The sequence below is a fragment of the Larimichthys crocea genome, chromosome XI (assembly GCF_000972845.2).
Source record: "Larimichthys crocea isolate SSNF chromosome XI, L_crocea_2.0, whole genome shotgun sequence".
NCBI lineage: Eukaryota > Metazoa > Chordata > Actinopteri > Sciaenidae > Larimichthys > Larimichthys crocea.
This window is the reverse complement of record NC_040021.1, coordinates 12,867,835-12,886,575: the sequence shown is the minus strand read 5'-3', so window position 1 is coordinate 12,886,575 and position 18,741 is coordinate 12,867,835. Positions and strand designations below refer to the sequence as shown.

The window sequence follows — 18,741 nt, the reverse complement described above, 5'->3', positions numbered from 1 at the left end:
GTGTCAAAATTCTACTTTGTATTCATTCTTGAAAGCAATGTCTGGAGCCAGGCCATCTGGTAAGAGACTCTTCAATGCCATTAGGAATAATAAGAACAATTGCCAATAAAGTGATGTTATTTTGAGTAAGTCTTGTTGTTGGCCATACATTTCTATACAATACTTGAAAATGTAAATCACAGATTGTGAGGTATATGAACTGATACATAATAAAATCATGAAACTGTGAAATAATCTATTACATTCAACTTGGCTCTGGCCTGGTTGGCTTGACTAACAGGTAATGGATTTGTACTAAAATAAAAAGAAAAGTGGTATTATGAAATAAAATAAAAGGGCTATTGGGGAAAATGCTATAAAATTGGCATTTTTGAATTATAAACTGCTGGACTGAAATAATAATTAGCTGCAATAAACTCATGAAACACAAAATAATATTTCATAACAATGAGATAATTAAATTCATTAATTGACTATTTTATGGTTACAATAAACATTTTATATACATTACTTCATATGTTTTATTTAATAATGGTTTATAGACCACTGTGGGTCTCCATTAGTCTCCAACATCAAGCTCATTGCACCACCTGGTGGTAGCCTATACAGTATGTGTAAATCTAAGTAAAAACAAAAACAAAATATTTGGACAAATATTAAACTTGTGCAAATAAAAATAAGAGAGGAGAACAGGGAAAAGATTCAGTAAATACAATTTGATCACAACAATATGAGACCTAACCTTAGAGATCAACTTAAAAAACTATATAATCAGCCACAATAATCAGGCGATCCAACTTCACATCCTTCTGCAGTTTATTTCGTCTGAGTGGAGCAAAAAGACATTAAAATGTATTTTAAGAGCTGTAGGCGGTTTTGAATTTAGGAAACCCCCCACAATGACACTCTCCTGTGCTTTCCTCTGCTCAATGCTGTGACTTTCATACATTTTCTAATTTAATTGTAGTTTTTTTATATAATTGTAGAGTTTTATTTTCTTTTTATCTCTATTTGTAGTTCTGTTTCTTATTTCTATACAATGTTTGTTTATAATATATATATACTATATATATATATATATATATATATAATAATATATATATATATATATATATGTGTGGTGTGTGTGTGTTGTGGTGTGGTGTATGTATGTTATGTATGTTGTATGTATGTATGTCTAGATAGATAGATAGATAGATAGATAGATAGATAGATAGATAGATAGATAGATAGATAGATAGATAGATAAAATATATAAAAATAGCACAGGTTTAATTTCTTTTCATGTTTAATTCTTGCACAGGTTTAATTTAAATTCAGTGATATATGTCATATATACATAGAAACATAGATAGATAGGTAGATAAAATACTTTACTGATACCTGATGGGAAATTCTTTTGTTGCAGCAGCATTACAAGAAACAACAAAGGACAGGCACACACTGTATACAGGCATGAGGTTAAAATGTGGTATAAATAGAATAAACTCTAAGGAGGAAGAACATATGGTTCTACCTCTAAAAATATACATAAGAAAAATATACATATGGACTCTTGTGCAAGGGAGGCAGTGGGTTTGCCTTTACTGCAGAGACATATGAGCTGTTCCCCTCTGTAAAATGACTGTAAAGATAGAGTCAGAGTGGCGGTTTCTTCTGGCTGACAGTGATAACACTAACATGAGCAACACAACAGTCCTATCTGCTGTAAAACTCAGCTGACAGGGGTTTGTTTTGCTCCCACTGAAAGGGGAGGGGCGTACACATCTACGTCACACTGTACCACCCCCGTCCTCCCTCTCTCCCACACTCTCTCTCTCTCCGTCTCGCCGTCTAGTCCAGTGTCCAGAAGCCGAAAACAGAGCACCACTGCGGGCTTTAAGTGGCTGTCAACAGAGCTCCCACGGCAGTCATGGCGGCGCCGTTAGCCCACTTCGATGAGGACTGGCAGGATTTTAACGAGTTCAAGCCGTCCTCCTCGGCGTCGGCCGACCAGCTGGACCAGCTGAACTCAAATGTGGGCGATTCATCGTCGGGCCTAGACGATTTCTCAGACCTGGACAACAGTTTCTCCGGCGAGATCTGCAGCTTCAAATCGATGGAGGACCTCGTCCACGACTTCGACGAGAAGCTGACAGTGTGTTTCCGAAACTACAACACGACGACGGAAAACATAGCCCCCGTCAAACCCATCACGGAGGAGAACTACTTGAAAGACGACGAGTGAGTGTGGATTTTATCCGTTTTTATTAACTTTTTAATCTCTTTAGCTCGGTGGCTAGCCCGGCTAGCCACGTTAGCCTCGCCGGGCTAATCTAACGTTGATGTAGCTTAGCAGCAATCAGTGTCGTCCAAAGTTTAGCGAAACTAGAGCACACTTTGTGTCGTGTTATAACGACATATGTCACACCTGTGTCATCATTTGGCTAAATAAGACTCTTGAGTTTAAGTTGGCATCTATGCATCGCAGTGTTACTCATGATATGTTAATGTGTTTTGAGTGTTTGGTCCTTGAAGAGATGAATCAGTGAAGTTGCTTGTGTTGTGTGTGAGGGGAGGGGTCATGCCACGTTACCAATACTTTATTTCATGATGAATCTATTGCTGGTTTATAAACTGTAGTAGTATCCTGAATTTAAGCTCACATGATCACATGGGAGCATTTTTGACTTGCTGCTGTTTCCTCTTAGTGCAAACAGACACAAAATGTCACCTCACACACATGCACTCCTTACTTTCTCAAAGGTTACACTGTCAGCATCTGTTCCCACCACCTCATCAGCCCTTGTTATCGCAGTCGGAGGTCCTCAGCAGTTGTTGTGTCTCATGGACGCTCAAATGTCACAACTGCACACTGACATGACAACATGCTATTTACTTCCCAGCAGCCAGTCACAGCAATCCCCACACACTGAGCGTGGACTACAGAGCCGTGTGAGCCGCATAAATCACCCTCCGCTTGCTTCCTATCTTCTACTTCTGTATAAAGCATTGCGACACAGTGACTGACATTGTTAGATCTGATCATTAAATGTTGCCCAAAGGGATATTAGTCATGCACATGTCCACACAGAAGTGTTGCTTCACTTGAATCTTGGACGCGATGACTGAACCAGGACTTGATCATTGGGTTTAGGACTTGATCACTTTAGACAGCCATACCCTAAATCACCACATAGACCTATACTGTATGTGGATCTAGACGGTGAAAATGTCAGATATCGAGCCACAAAGCCAAATATTTTCTGATGTCTCCGTGTCTGTGATTTCTCAGTTTATATAGCCCTTTCTTGCTTTATATCAATATGATTTAATCATTTGGCGCTTTTGGTTGATTTGTTGGGCAGAACTTGACACTTGAAGTCATCGAGATCAATCGATTAAACAAGATTTGAGACAATTAAAAAAGTTCTTCATGTCCAAGGTGACCTCTTTAAATTTAATCAACCACCACCCCAGAACCTAAAGATATTTAATTTATTAGGACGTTTGATAAATAAAGCAGCAGATGTTCACATCTGGAAGTAGTGCGTGAATCTGTAATTCTGCTTTTTAGCAACTGATTGTTTAATTTTCTATCAATTGACAGATTGTTTCAGCTGTGCGATGGTGTGAACCATATATACGTATATATGTATATCATAACATAACAGCAATGTAACAATACGTGCTGTTCATGGTGCTCCTAAAAGTGTAAAAGGAAATGTAGGAGAGCTGGTCAGACAGGAAGAGAAGCGTCTATGTTTGATGTGAGTGAAGAAACAGAGCGAGGAGGGAACAGAATAATTGGACAGCAGCCTGCCGAAGCCCAAAGAGCAGCGCCAAGGCTCAGTGAGAGTCTTTTCTGGATGACTGCACTTTGCAGGACGTGACCAGGCGCTTAACAAGTTCTCCAGCAAAACCGTGGCCGAGACGAACAACGGGGATGACAAAGATGAAATGTGTGTATGAGTGCAGGTTTTTGGTGAGAGTGAGAACAGAGAAAGAAAAGTGTGTTGTGTTATAGTCAGGCTTTTGGATTATATATGTGTATAAATATATTCAAGCAAGTAATTCAGACAAATTGGCACAGTGTGGCGTAGAAACAAGACGGCTTGTCCCTTGAAATCTAGACTAGTCTTGTGTTTTTTTTTTATGTAAATGCTCTCTTTGAAAGTGAAGCCAATGGCGTGTTTTGGCACACACTCACGTGTCTGAGAGACAGTGTCTTTGCTCGAGGCACAAAAAATCTTTCCTGCCAGCCTTTGCCCTATTTAGAGCAGCCCTCCAAGCTGTGCATGAGCACTTCGGGGAGAAACATGCAAGTTACATAAACATTTGACTGCAAGGGTATGACGATGCAGAGTCTCTGTGACACATGGGTTCACAGCATCCACCCTCGCTCTGCTTGCAGCAGTCGGGACCAGGGATAAAAAAAAACACACAGTGACTTCGCACGTGCACTTGAATTTTATATTCGGCACAGACTTGATTTTCTGTCACAGTGAAAAAATGCATAATGCTTCCAAATGTTAGGGCTGTTTTTTTTTCCAGTGAGGGCCACATAAACAGGCAGGTTTATTCAGTATTTATAAAACAGCCTTAAGGTGCATACAAACAGGATCAGGCGCAGCGAATCGCCACAGTGTTTGTTAGGCTGGGTGTGTGTCTGTTTGTGCTGAGTGGAACAATCAGGAATTAACCGGTGATTAACCGGCTTAATCAAGGCCGGCGCTCGCTCACTCTCATTCACTGTCTGTGTCACTCGACCACTTTCTCTCAGTTGCAAATCAAATTTAACTTCTTGGTGTCTTTATTTTGCAGCATAAATTATGAGCCAGAAACAGATTTAGAAGTTGGTAAGTGAAATAAACAAAGCCCAACAGATAGAGTTTAGTCCATGAATCCACCTGGATAGTCTCTGCCTCAGAGACTTTTCGTGGAGGTTTGACCGGAGCGTCTGATTGCCGTTTTTCCAAAAGTCGGATCCAGCTCAACTTCTCCGCCACAGGTCACTGGATTTTTTTGGCAGACACCCCTCCAAAATAGTGTATCCCCACTCAAATTAATGGAAAAAACTTGCATTTTCACTACAGCGCTGGATTTCAGCAAATCTTGGCTAAGAGTGACGAGAGCTTTACATATGTTGCTGAGTCGATACCAAAAGAAGAATACACACTTGCACATATTTTGCAACAATCCCTCAAATCTGGTCATTTGGAAGTTATTAAAAAGAGACGACTCATTTCACTGTAAACTTGTTTGTCCAACAGACTCTGTGCCACCATCTGTTCGGCTCTGATATGTCCTCTGCCAGCTTGCTCGCTGCCGAGCATTGTAAACACTCGACAGTCTGTTGGTATAATGATGACACTGTTTCTAAATCAGCAAACTTAAAAAAAAAAAAAGGGCCTCCAACGATCTAAAGACGCTGTCTTTCAGTTCATGTGAAGTGTTGTCAGAGCTGTGCCCTAAGGTTGAATGTTTCCCACTCTGTTGGAACGTTTTGCTGGATGAATGACGTGTGCTGTTGCGTTCGTCAGTGGCTTCAGGCGGCCGCTGTGAGATGCAGTAGCAGGAACACAGTGAAGTGGTGAGGGGGTGGTCAGTCAGCAGAACATACTGTAACACCGCCAAGTAATGCTGTGTCATATTATAAAGAGAAGGAAACAGGGTTTGTCTTATCTCCTCCGAGCTGAAAACACAACTTTTATTCTAGTTCTTATAATATTCTAATTAAATCATGAACGCCTCTTGCTTTCCCCCAGGGTCTGGAACGCTCTGACAGATAATTATGGCAACGTGATGGCGGTGGACTGGAAGACATCGCACACTCGCACCCTACACCTGCCCACCCTCAACCTCACTGAGCACGAGGTAACACACACACTTGTCTCATGTCATATTTGAAGGCTACATTTCCATATTTCTACACTGTTTATTTTTTTTTAAACGTCGCCTTGCAGGAGACGAGCCAAATGTAAACAAACAAACACTGTCCTCAATCTGCTTAACCACCTGTTTGTTGTCTCATCCAAGTTCTCTCTCTCTCTTTTTCTCTCCATCTCAAATCCCTCTCCTCCTTCCCCGACGGACAGAAGTTAGACAACCAATCTCTGGATCTGTCGGATGACGAGGAGCTAAGGGAGCAGATGGATATGCACTCGATTATCGTCTCCTGCATCAACGATGAGCCGCTCTTCACGGCCGAACAGGTAGCTTTTCACGCTCCCAGTGATAATGTTAATGCAGCTCTGTCAACATCAGTATTTCTCACAGTTTGAGGATGTTTGACAGCTAGGAGGGGCGGAAGTTCTAAATCAAATATCTGCGCTGCATATGCCATATTTTCTACTCGCCTACGCTAAGACAAGTAATGTTTTCTGGATGTAACACAGTTTAGCATTTAGCATCTTAACATAATGTCGAGAGCAAGATAGGGTCAGTATTTTTGGCTTCATGCATAAATGGTACACATATCCTGGGAAGCTTTCATGAATCTCGTGATGATTTAAAATAGTTTTCAGAGGGGTGAGCTACAAACAGACTGAACTAAAAACAAAAATAGCAACGAGGAAGAATGAATTTACTGTCAGATAAGACAACGAGGAGATTCAGTACCTTAGCAGCCGCCAAATAACATTTTACAGTAAAACATTGTTTCAAGCTGCTGGATGACAACCCTCCCACTCCTCTGTATCCACAAAACTAATACAGAAAACACAGTGCCAAAAATGAAGTACCATTTAAGTGTGATCATGTTTGTGTCTGTTGTTGTTTAGGTGATAGAGGAGATAGAGGAAATGATGCAGGAGTCTCCGGACCCAGAGGACGATGAGAGTCCCTCGCAGTCCGACCTGTCCATGCTCTCTCAGGACCTCCACGCACTAAAACGCTCTGGCTCCAACACCAGCTACGAGGACCGTGAGTACACCACGCTGCGCTTTTAACGTTACTGTGCTCACCGCTGTTGTAAGACAGCAGTGTCTTTTCACACTCTGCCTTGACAGTTATCTAAACGACTTAGTGAAGTGTAATAGGTCGCTCACTGTGACACATGAAGAAACTGCTACACGCGTGGAGAAACTTTCTTACGTAACGCGTGACAAATGCAAACAGGCAGCAGTTACGTCGTTATATAATCAACAGTATATTTTTGGCTTGAACACACAGTTTCGAATGCCAGAAGACAGAGCATTTGCACCCAGTTTGCCTCCAGGCTATAGATTTAGTTTCAGATATCTGGATATATTAACTACATTATGTCACGTGTTTTACATATTTGACAGCATGTAATGAGTCTCAGTATTTACAACACTTCTACCTTGGATCTTTGCCTTTACGACCTCAGGATAGACCTTAGGATACACTTCACTGTAAAGCCTTCACCACTTTAATCTTATGTACCTTGCATTTTAAATGTGCTTTACAGATTTATGAACATTGAAAGGTTTGAAGGAGCGCTGACATTTAGCTGTGAATGGATAATCTTCAAATGTATTTTAAGTGTTTCTATCTAAGAGTGAGCATGAATATTCATTATTATAATGTTGCGTGTTCAATTCAGGAGTAATTTGGCTCCCAGAGTCAAACCACCATCCTGTCATGTAAGATACTCATCGAATCTACCCTGTTTTCATACACAACATGCATAAATATACGACCTATATCACCTGACTTCTTCCTAATATACATGCACACCATCTTCACCATCAGGGCTGCGTCAGCTGTCTGTGTCTGAGCTCACCGAGACTCTGGAGGAAGTAGAGACGGCCATTCGGCGTTATAGCGAAGAGTTGATCCAGGCTCTGGCCCTGCGAGACGAACTGGACTACGAAAAGGAGGTACTTTGATTTAGCTTTGCGGCAACAAGGCGACATCATAAACTGCACTCGTGTGTGTGCTACAGCGATGAGATGATTTTAAAGTCAGACACACAGTGACGCTTGGATGTAAATAAGTGTTTAAATATTATAAACTTGATTCGAAGACAGCTTTTTGAACATCTGCTGTGTAGTGAGAACAGACCACAGAGTTCAGGATTCTGGACACAGGATCAGGATCAGTGAATCACTCGCAGCTTTACTGCAATGTAATGTGATTTGCTTCAATGGCATGACTCAGCAGATAAGAATGGATTTCTGTAATTATACGTATAATTAAAAGTAGTAATAATAAGTGCAGTTTGATCGTAAAAAAACAATACACATCAAGGAGTTTTCCATTTGCAAAACCAGGTGAAGAACAGCTTCATCTCGCTGCTGATCGACGTGCAGAACAGACAGAAGGAGCACCGCGAGCTGCTGCGGAAGAAGAAGAAAATCAGAAGCACGACGACAACCGGGCCCAACGGCCAGAGAACAGCCAGCACGCACATACCGGGCACGGTGAGTCATGTGCTGACACGGTGTGAGAGGCATAAACAAAGACAAACACATTTGCTCTGTGTGCATGATTACAATGACGATCAGTGGAATAGACACACCTATACACACACACACACACTTGTTCAAAGTATTAGCAGAAATGCATGACCTGACAGATAGTTTGCATGGACGAGCAGCCTTTATACCAGCACCGAGGGATTGTGCCAAACCTTTTTTTCCCCCTCTTTTCTCTTAACATAGAAGCTTCCTCATCTCTCTTTGCTCTCTTTTCTTTCCTCCTTTCCTCTCACTCCTTGTAGCTCCTCACTCTGGAGGGACTCTCCAATGTCATTCAAAATGGCCTTCGTCAAACTTTTGGCAACACAGGAGGGGACAAACAGGTGCCCCCGCTCTTTCTTTCAACTCACTTTCAGCTTTTCTTTACAGATTTGTATCTGTCCTCTTTTATTTTTTTCCTTTTTATCACCGGCCTTGTTTGTTTCTTTCTCAACAGCGAGCGCTGGCGTTTGCTGTAAAACTAAAATTTTGTTCATTTATTTCATCTGTTCTCTTTGATTTGTGCTTTTACTTATTTTTTTAATAACCCGATTTCTGTTCTTCACTTGTCTTTTTATTTATTTTATGTTATCACAGCCTTTACATCATTGTCATCTTATTATTCCTTTATAATAAACAAGAAGAGATAATCATGGCTTTCTTTAGCTTGCATTAAAGTCTCTGAAAGGTTGAAACCAACTACCAGTTACATATGAACCTGCTCTTGCTTACCACATGTTCATACCATCATATTTTATCATCCTTTTACAACGCTGAAGCATTTTTTGTTTTAAGATTAAAGTCTGTAACACTCTTCTTTCATTGTTTCTTACATGATCGTCTCTCTTTCAGTACCTGACCACAGTAATCCCTTATGAGAAGAAAGCCAGCTCCCCGTCAGTTGAAGACCTCCAGATCCTCACAAAGAGTGAGTGTGTCGCCGCACGCTTGTTTGTTTTTCGTGTTTTTCAGTACTTGTTCTGTTTTTTTTTTTTCAAAATGTAACATGCTTCTCTCTTCCCGCTAGTCCTCCACGCCATGAGGGATGACAGCGAGAAGGTCCCGGCCCTGCTAACAGACTACATTCTCAAAGGTAAACACACACACAGCCATCAAACATGTTCATATGTCAGTGAGGAGGATGAAAAGCTGAGCCGCTTTAGTCACATCAGGTTTTATGCAGTAATGTTGAAAGAAAAACCTCAAAGCGTCCCAAAAGCGATCTATATTTAGAGGTGTGCGTCACAGCCAGGTGACTTTTGTTCGTGTCAGTTCCACCTGACACTCAGAGCTCCGGCCCCCACCCGCTCCCCGTTACTTGAAAGAGGAAGTGCAAAGTTCGTGTCTTCTTTTTCAGAGAAGCTGACGGTAGGAAAGTAAACAGTAACACTCAACACAAACATGAATTAATGCTTGACTGTTGACCTGTACCTTCCTTGTCTTTCGTCTGTGCTGCATTGTCCTTTGGGTAGCTCTGGTATGAGAGCAAGAGGAAACTGAGGTTTGTGAGGCACTGACACATTAACACAGATCCTTCTTCACCTTCAGCCTTCTCTTCTGAGCCCTGTCAAACACCTCTTTCTCTCTCTCAATAGTATCACTGTATCTTCCTCCCTCAAAAAAAGCAGCAGCCTCCCCCCTCGCTCGCTCTTCGCTGTAGTTCCCATCGTGCCGTGCGCCGCTTGTGGCCGCACCACACTACCTACTCTGTAACACGCAAACACACCCATGCACATGATTCCCTCTTTACGGCGAGCTTGTAGCAGCAGCTGTTCACGTGTCTGCTTCTCACCTGTTTTTATTGTTTTATTATTATTCTTGTTTCTCACCCCACATTTTTTTCCCCTGTGGTAGTTGCTCTTCCATAATTTACAGCTCTCCTTCATCTGCCACAGTGGGTATGAAAACAGCGCTGATCATCAGCCGATCTGCTCTTGTCTCCACAGTTCTTTGTCCCACGTAAAAGCCAAAGGCAAGCCTCACGTTTCCAGAACCCATTGGACCATCAGAAGACGGTTCAGGTTATCCGGAAGAATCCAGATACTGGATTAAAAATCCAAATCTTTCCTACTTTTATTTTTCTTTTCTTCAAAACATAGACTCTCTTTCCTTTTTTTCTTTTTTTTTCTTCAAAACATAGACTCTCTTTCCTTTTTTTCTTTTTTTTAACTCCGAAGATTTTAACCTAGATTTAACTCTTCAGTCTGTATAGTTCATTTCTATGTTTTAACTTTTTTTAAGCCTGAGAGCAACAGCCCTGTATATTCTGACTGCATGATGACTTGTCTATGGATGCCAGTAAATCAGTATTAGTCTGGACACCTCACTCCCTGATTAGCCAGCGGCTCTTTGGTAGGAGAAAATGGGTCGGGTGTGTTTTTAAGTCCATGGGTTTCATCATCAGGCTGGTGTGAGGGAGAAGCAGTCCAGTCTGCCTGCTTTGTAAATGAATGCATTTGCATCCGTGTCATTCATGCCTGACAGGGGGGTGAATACACATTCTGGCAGAGACTTAAAGTGCCCAGCTGGTTGTGATATCAAACATAAATCCTGTTTTTTTCCTTTGCCATAATGGCATAAATTGTTGTTTGGTTGCATTATAATGTCTTGGGGTTGAAAACTCCTCTCTTGCTAATGATCAAAGAGCAAACCCTTTAATTTTAAAACCACAAATCGTAGGTCCACTTGTCTTTGCATGTTGATTTGGGGTTTTCGCTCTATATTAGCTCCTAGCTGAATGTGAAAATGAAATATTTTGTATACGATTTAGGAGAAGTTGCACAGTTTTTGGGAACTTTTTACTTTTTGAAAAAGGGAATAAAAAGTCTTGATAGATTAACAGCTGAATGAACAAAACATATAAAGCATATTTTTAAAGATGGGATTTGTTTTTAGTGAGATTAGGGACTTCAGTAGCCAACATCATTTTGTAAATGCTGTCCATTGACCTCTGAGCCCTCGAGTAGTGACCGCCATCCCCAACAACTTTATCACTTCCCCAGGAGTCGTCATTACTTGAGTCTGCAAATACCTCTTATTACAGTTTTGCATTAGTAGAACATGACTGAACCGTCATTAGATAAATAGCGTAGTTAAAATTATCTTAGGTTTGATAAATGTGTAGTTAAGATTCCGTTACACGTTGTGGGTTTTCTCTCTCTGTTAACCCTTTAATATGTTGTGTACATTTTGTGGTAGCAGTTTAGTCTGTCAGTGATCTGCTCATGTCGTAGTGGAGATACTCGAGTACGTCTCACTAGAGTAGCATTAGATGAAGCTTAGGAGCTTAAGCTAGCGGTGCCAAAAGCACATCAACACAACGAATCGTTGTCATGCATCCTGTTCCATCGATTCACCTTATTGGTCGTAATGAAAAACAACCTTAAAGGGGCACTCCACAGTCCATTAACCCCGATGATGTCATGGTGATGTCATATTAGTGTCATCTTGGCTCGGACTTGAGACTACAAATCTAGGGTTGTTACAAACTCAAGGTACTTTTAAAGAAGTTTGAAAGATGTGGGTGTTTACCAGGCAGGGTTTAGGGTCAAGTTGCATCATGGGAATTGTAGGATCATGTGTTTTTTGGACTAAAGTTCTCAGCCTGTGCCCCGTCGATTTTGACCGTTCTTTTTTTAACTTGCAAGTCTCCCAACTTTATCGTAGTGCGACACTCTGGGGCACCTCTTTAAAAAAAAATGTGTACCACCGATCTAGCGATGCATGTCGGTACACGAACATTCAGATCACCAGCTACTACAGGTGCGCCACACACTGTCAGATCAGGTCTAGTCTAGCTCTCAGGTACGATTATCAGTGTTAGTAGTTTTAAAATCTTGTTCTGAAAGGTACTGACATTCCTGAGTCTTTGCTGCACTTTTAGCTCTTTACAAATTTCTCTAAATACCTGGACGAGGAGGTGGAGGTAATCACGGGAGCCTCCCGACTAAATCAGGTTAGCATTACAGATGATTGATTATGTCATGATTTGTTTGAACACAGTTTAATGCTTCATGTCCTAGACGCTGCTTACTTGTAACAGTAGTAGGTGTAGCCAGCAGTTAAATGGCACAGGCTGCAGTAGCTTGGCGTAGCGGTCTAGTGACGATAGTGTAGATACAGTTTTAACATCGAGCAGCAATTTTGATTAGTTAGAAATAAAATGGTTAATATGAGAAAGTGAGACTCTCTTAAATAAAGAATGAACTTTTAATGGTTACATTTTTAAGCGTGTCTCTCATGCATGTAGCCAGAAGAAAACAGAATAGGAAGATGAAAAGGGGTGTGATAAAGTTCATGGACGTTGGGGAAGATTGCACAAAGCGTTGCTTAAATTCGAGGGGTCCATTTATTCTTTTGTAAATGTGACTGTATGAGCTTTAGAAAACATTCACAACCTAGCATGTGCTACGTGCACTTTACTGCTGCAGATACATTTCTAATGATTCGTTTGTCTTGTTTACGAACATATTAATATCACACTAAAGGGACACGTGCATGTCGCAGCGAGATGCAGAAAAACTCAAAGCAAATCATTTGAAATGTTCTCAAAAAGTGAAACATGAGATGAAAACATCCCTCAATAGATCATGATCTTACAAAATGACACCGACTGTGTAAATGTTTTGTTTTATAATCAAATGGCAGTCAGTCATTCGGCAGATGGAAGTTACTGGAGGATCTCGTCTCAGGCCGGAGCCCCTCATCTGGTCTCTTGTTAGCAGACATATCAGCACAATTTAGAGATTTATATTTATATATGTAAAACAAAACAAGTAAAAGAGGCTGCCTTTGTAAATGCCTGAAAATCTTTTGTACATTAAACCAACTCCTTTTTTGTTTTTAATGCAATATAATTCCCCTTTTTGGGGTTTTATGTGTACTGTCTCACGTGGTACTGCAGTATATTAATTTATTATGTAAATGTTCGTTTTGTAACCATATTATTGACTGTAATGGTACAAGTGTTTTGTGCCCACATTGCATTGCAACTCATTTCAAATAAATTAATATGTGAAGACTCTGATGGTGGTTTTGGCTCATTGTAAGGTGTGTGACATTGTTTTATCACAGTTTTATTAGATCCATTCTGTACCCACAGGCTAGAAAATTCACATATCTTCCATACATAAAGTTTTTTATAAACTGACAGATGAATAACAAATTAACATTTTTATGTTTATTATGTTTTAATGATCTTCTCTCAATCTGTCAAAGAATACACAGTTTGTCTAAAAGAAACACTGAACAGTCACATTGACACCGTGCATTAAAAATTAGTTAACGTATAAAATAAAACCGGTCGAGAAGAGCCCGAAAAGTCAAATTTCACTCCATGTTTATAACTTGAATACGTCTGAATAATTCACAAGACTGTTTGCTTGAATGTTGACGTCAAACTTTGTGGACTGAGGACGATGATGTCTGAAGCTGCTTGTTCGAATCATTTGCTACTCAAACTGAGCAAGTAGCAACCAACCAAATCCAGTCCCCATTTTTTAAAATGTTTTCATTCAACACTCAATCAAACAGTTCTTGCTAACTAAATCTTTCAATCTTACCCAGCTGGACACTTTTATCTGTTGCTAGCTATAATTTGTAAAACCCATTCAGTTTCTGGCAAAATGTCTTAAAACACAGTGAATGTTGAGGCAAAGCAAGAAAAATGCTTTGTGCATTCAGTATCTCAGTTACTACTGACTAACTTAATGGCACTTGCAAGCTGCATCCACCAAAAGTTTCCAGTCATGGAGACCTGATCGAAAATGAATGTAAAATAAAAAAAAAGTATGCCTCTTACAAAATTACCAGATAAAATGACCCTAGAGTGAGAAATGTAGAAAAAGGCTCAAATAGATGTTCTGCTGCATCACCGTTCATTCAGTATCTTTGGTTTCTTTAGTGTCTTTTCTCAATGTCTGTATTCAGTGATGTTGAGCATGTCTGTCCGACTTTGTCCATCCCGCTCAAAAGATTCTTCATCCAGTTGTGTTTTAATGTCACGGCTGTAACATTCCCACTTCCCTTCTTCTCCGACTTGCCACAGTAATTCCAGCGATCTTGTCATGTGTCACGTTTTGGCTTCTCTTCCTTCGTTTTTCATCATAAGAGAGAAGAAACTTCCCCCTCGGCTACGTCTGACCTCTTTCCAAACCACAGTGACTTTTTAACTGGTCAGGACTTCAGACCAAACGTGGTGGATTTTTATGTGAGCGAGTGGCTGCTGCACGTTATCCAACTTGCAGATTCAGGGTCAACTCACAGGTTGGTGTCAGTGAACATGGTGTGCTCCTTCCTCACTGTGCTGAAACCTTTGACGGTGTCAACAAATTCTTCATCGTCCATGAACTGTAAGGGAGAAGGGCTTGGTAAATACAGGGCTCCTGATTTGAAGTGTTTTGGCTTATTTAAATAGGTCTTCTTTCTGCTTAACATCTAGTTGTTACACTTATGTATCTATATGTTGGTGCACAGCTGTGAAAAAGTGTGCAATGCTTGTTTTAGATGTTAGTAAAACACAAAAATAAATCTACAGGATTCTTTTGTCTGAGACCAGAAGAATTAGAAAATACTTCAACAGCAGTAACAGAGTGGTCAGCAGGTTCAGCATACGTTTTTGGGGTCTCTCACCATCCCACTGTCATGGCCTGAAATGTTTGGGTCCCACGCTTCATCATCTCCTGTGAGGGACTTCCCATCCATCACCTGGCTGACGCTGCGCCTCAGGGAGTTCACACTGAGGATCCCCAGCTCGCCCTGAGGTGGAACTTCGCCGATAGGCTCACATTTAGCCTCCAGCACTTCCTGTTGGGAGGGAGGAGAGATGAGTATGGCGTGCACGTGTACGGCTACATTTTTGTGTTTTTTCTTTTTTTGGACGCTGTGTTTTTTACCTCTATCTTCATTGTGAAGCCCTTGAGTGTTACACTGTTGGAGAAGGCTGTTGTGTCAGGCACAGTGTCAAACTGAAAAAGGAGAGCGGAAGAAATGCAATGTATGATCATTTACACTCTGTGTCACTGGCAGAAAAACAGAAAAACATGAACAGTGTGTGAAACGATTCACCACAAGATGCTGCATGAACAAGTGCCAACTACCACGCATTACATATTTTATTTTTCCTTTTTTTTTTTATTGGGCCGTTCCTTGAGATTAAAAATCTACTTAATGGCAAACTGGCCACCGTATTACACCACATTTAGCACAATTAGTTAAAAAGAAACATTAAATATGGATGACACAATCCATCTTAATAAAAATATATTTATACCGCAGCTGAATAAATCTTAAAATAACATTAACAATGGCTGCATTCCATTCAGTGCTGTGTAGTCTGGCATACTTTAATGAACAAAGCCATTGTTAATGTTATTACTGATCAGTAAGTGAGTGTCTCCTCACCAACATAGAGTTGCTGGGTGGATAAACAGCCCTAGGACTCCTCTTCTGCATGGGCATGGCCACCAGCGGGGGTCTCTCTCTGGTGAAGGGAGGTTTGTTCAGGGCCTAATGCAGGATCATGAAAGGAAAAGAGTTTCTTTACATGAAAAGTTGGCCCCAAAAGTGATGTCACACTGCACCACACTACATTCTGATGAAACAAAGGGAATTTCAAAGGAGGACCTGTGATGTTGGGATCACTTCCTTCCCTTCGCTGTCACCCTTGTAACACACTCTTACCCTATGAAGCATGACACATAAGATGATAGCCAGCAGCAGCAGGGCGATGCCTGTCATCACCACGATGAACCACAGCTCCCGGACGACCGCCTGGCCTCCCTGACCTCCCTCTGCCCGCTCACTACCACCCCTTCCACCTCCTCCGGGAGGAGTGGGGCTCGGTGAATCTGGAGGATTTTAAACACATGCAAAGTTTATTACTGATCTGATCTGAGGTTTAATAGCAGTTGCTATTTTTTTACACACAGATGTTCTGTCAGACAACTTATGTAGGAATATCTTTAGGTTTTCTTTATTTCTTCAGGTTTACATTTGATAGTACGCCATGAGTTAACACTCAGAGAAAGAAAGATGATCACACATGTACTGTAGAAGAGATAACACTGTAACTGGAGACACACTAGAGCTCATGGCCTAGTTTCTATCCTGCAGATAGCACGATAACATGCCACTTTTATCTTTTTATTTATTTATATTTCCATAGACGTCTGCAGTCTTAAAGATGTCAAGTCTCTGGTTATATATTGGTAGACTACACAGTATATTGATAGACCCTGCTGTTCACTGACTATAATAATGCCACAATTTCATGCTACTTTCCAGGATGTTCCACTTATTTGTGTCCAAGATGTTGTGTAAATAAGTGTAAGACTCACCAGTGCTAGGGTCCGTGGTTCGGCCTGTGGCAGGGGTGCTGGCAGCCCCTCGCTGTGTTATACATCGATCAGAAGGGCGAAGACCTGCTGGGGCGTTTAGGATCACACCTGTTGCCCCATCAATATTTTACACCTGATACTTTTACTTGCTCTCTTCAACAGCACACGTACAAGGAGACACTTAAAGAAAATGTTAGATCCTCCATATCTTCTTCTTCTTTCCTGCCCCAAGACTAATGTTTCCTAGAGAGCACCCTGGAAGAAACATAGTATCTAGTATCAGAGCTAAAAAAAGAGCCTCGGACAAACTATGTGTGTTCCTCTGACGCTCCAAAACTCCCATCAACCTTTGCTTTTCTTCAGCAGTGCCATGGTAACAGCCAGGTGTCAGGTTGCAGTTTACCTGAAGAGGCATGGTAGCAGCCATATCACCCCTCTGATCCTCAGGTGCACTATTTGTTTCCATGCAGCCACATGTTATATTTCAAATATGTGAAAATATGTTCATCCTTTATGTTTGAACCGCTCTGATATTTCTCACAGTCTTTGACTGAGCTGATGCAACACTGCAGATATTACATTTCCTGACAGCATGTTGCAGCATAAAAAGACACCAGAAAGCATACAAAACTTTTTTTTTTTATGGTGTTACAAAGAGAGGTGATGCCATCTTTCACCTCACAATTTCACTTCACTCTTTGCATGTCGAAGTGTCCTTGAGCAAGGCACGGGTGAACATGTCCTCTACTTTAATGTGTCACACGTCATAGCTATATTTTATCCTGACATGTCATTTGAGTTTTTTTTATTTTTTATATCCTGTCATCATGACAGATGAGCTTATCATCTTGTTGTCTATGTGTTGACACTTTAACGAGCACAATAATGGAACAGCATCCAGTGCAAACTTCACACCTGTGACTAGATCCGATTTGATCACCTTGTTACAAACTACGATACCAAAAGATCTCCAAGTTAAGTCTTCATAGCATATCATAATAATAATAATACATCTTTTTGTCTGCACATAAAAGAGAAAACGATGTGATTTAATGAGGCCACGAGCAGAATTACAGTGTATTTGTCCCTGTGACTAAATCTATCAGAACCCTTATTATATTATGTGACAGTAGGCTGCAAATACTATCTTATTATTGCATTAATTATCTTAATTACCCCATTAGCAAAATCAGTCATCTTATAACGAGACTGTAAATTTAAGGGAGGGAATCTCTCTTTTCTCTCTCTTTTATGCTTTTCATGTATGCTGCGAACAACTAAGTGTCTTAGGCTGAAGATAAACCTCTAATATTACTGCAGTATAATCATGTTTTTATGTAATTTATGTTTCATCAAAGGATGTTTAAAAGTTATGAGAGATTTGACCTTTTATTTGAAAGAAAAAAATGTGAGCAACAAATGAGAGTTTTAGCATCAGTGCTGCTTTTAAAAGCCCTCTCTCTAACTTAAAATGCATACAACATACAGTGTTCTTTGCAATGTGCTGTATGACCACACGATGGCGCTAAGCAGCAGCTGCTGGTTGCGTTGTTGCGAGGCAGCATCCAGTATAATGAGTCAACAGCAGAGGAGAAACTCAATATGCAAGTGCAGCTGCAGTGGCCCTTATCCTCAGTCCCAGCTATTATTGCTCTATACTGTCATGCGAAGACTGACAACAGTTGCACACGTCCACAGGTGCATGCACACTCAAAAATACATCAACTAAACCTTCTCGATCAGGACAATGAGCTTCAAAAGAAAGTCACATTTCTGTGTGTCATTCTCAAGTGACCTCTATCTGTACATGTACATGTTGTTCATCTCCTGTGGAGGGAATGATTGAGGATGACAGGCAAGAGGTACGACAGCAGATTTAGTAACAGTTTGACAGGGTGTTCATGGTTGTGCCGCAGGAAGGCATAAAACTTTTAAATGTTAACGGCATCCTGGGATGATTTGAGGAAGTTGGATCAGGACCAGGTTGTATTTTACTGTTTGTG

The 18,741-nt window shown here is 40.8% G+C and overlaps 1 protein-coding gene across 4 annotated transcripts; it reads left to right on the top strand.

Annotated features, from left to right (window-relative positions):
- The first annotated feature begins 1,797 nt into the window (after nucleotides 1-1,797).
- fez2b (fasciculation and elongation protein zeta 2b) lies at nucleotides 1,798-13,422 on the top strand. 4 transcript variants are annotated; one of them, XM_019261450.2, is made up of 11 exons: nucleotides 1,799-2,223; nucleotides 5,748-5,856; nucleotides 6,078-6,194; nucleotides 6,762-6,903; nucleotides 7,696-7,823; nucleotides 8,217-8,366; nucleotides 8,666-8,746; nucleotides 9,255-9,330; nucleotides 9,430-9,495; nucleotides 9,875-9,903; nucleotides 10,349-13,422. In XM_019261450.2, exons 1-10 carry the CDS (start codon nucleotides 1,913-1,915, stop codon nucleotides 9,883-9,885), a joined length of 1,191 nt encoding a protein of 396 aa, XP_019116995.1. In that variant the 5' UTR covers nucleotides 1,799-1,912; the 3' UTR covers nucleotides 9,886-9,903; nucleotides 10,349-13,422. The 4 variants fall into 4 exon arrangements, with proteins under 4 accessions (XP_019116991.1, XP_019116995.1, XP_019116993.1 ...); XM_019261448.2 differs by lacking the exon at nucleotides 9,875-9,903 and having other exon boundaries at nucleotides 1,800-2,223; XM_019261446.2 differs by lacking the exons at nucleotides 9,875-9,903; nucleotides 10,349-13,422 and having other exon boundaries at nucleotides 1,798-2,223; nucleotides 9,430-9,867.
- Nucleotides 13,423-18,741: the final 5,319 nt, after the last annotated feature.

Bases quoted from the DNA above. Each gene is read 5' to 3' on its own strand.
- fez2b (XM_019261446.2), top strand. From the start codon at position 1,913: ATGGCGGCGCCGTTAGCCCACTTCGATGAGGACTGGCAGGATTTTAAC. The intron at 6,904-7,695 runs GTGAGTACACCA...CTTCACCATCAG, and splicing joins CAACACCAGCTACGAGGACC to GGCTGCGTCAGCTGTCTGTG. The intron at 8,747-9,254 runs GTGCCCCCGCTC...TCTCTCTTTCAG, and splicing joins ACACAGGAGGGGACAAACAG to TACCTGACCACAGTAATCCC.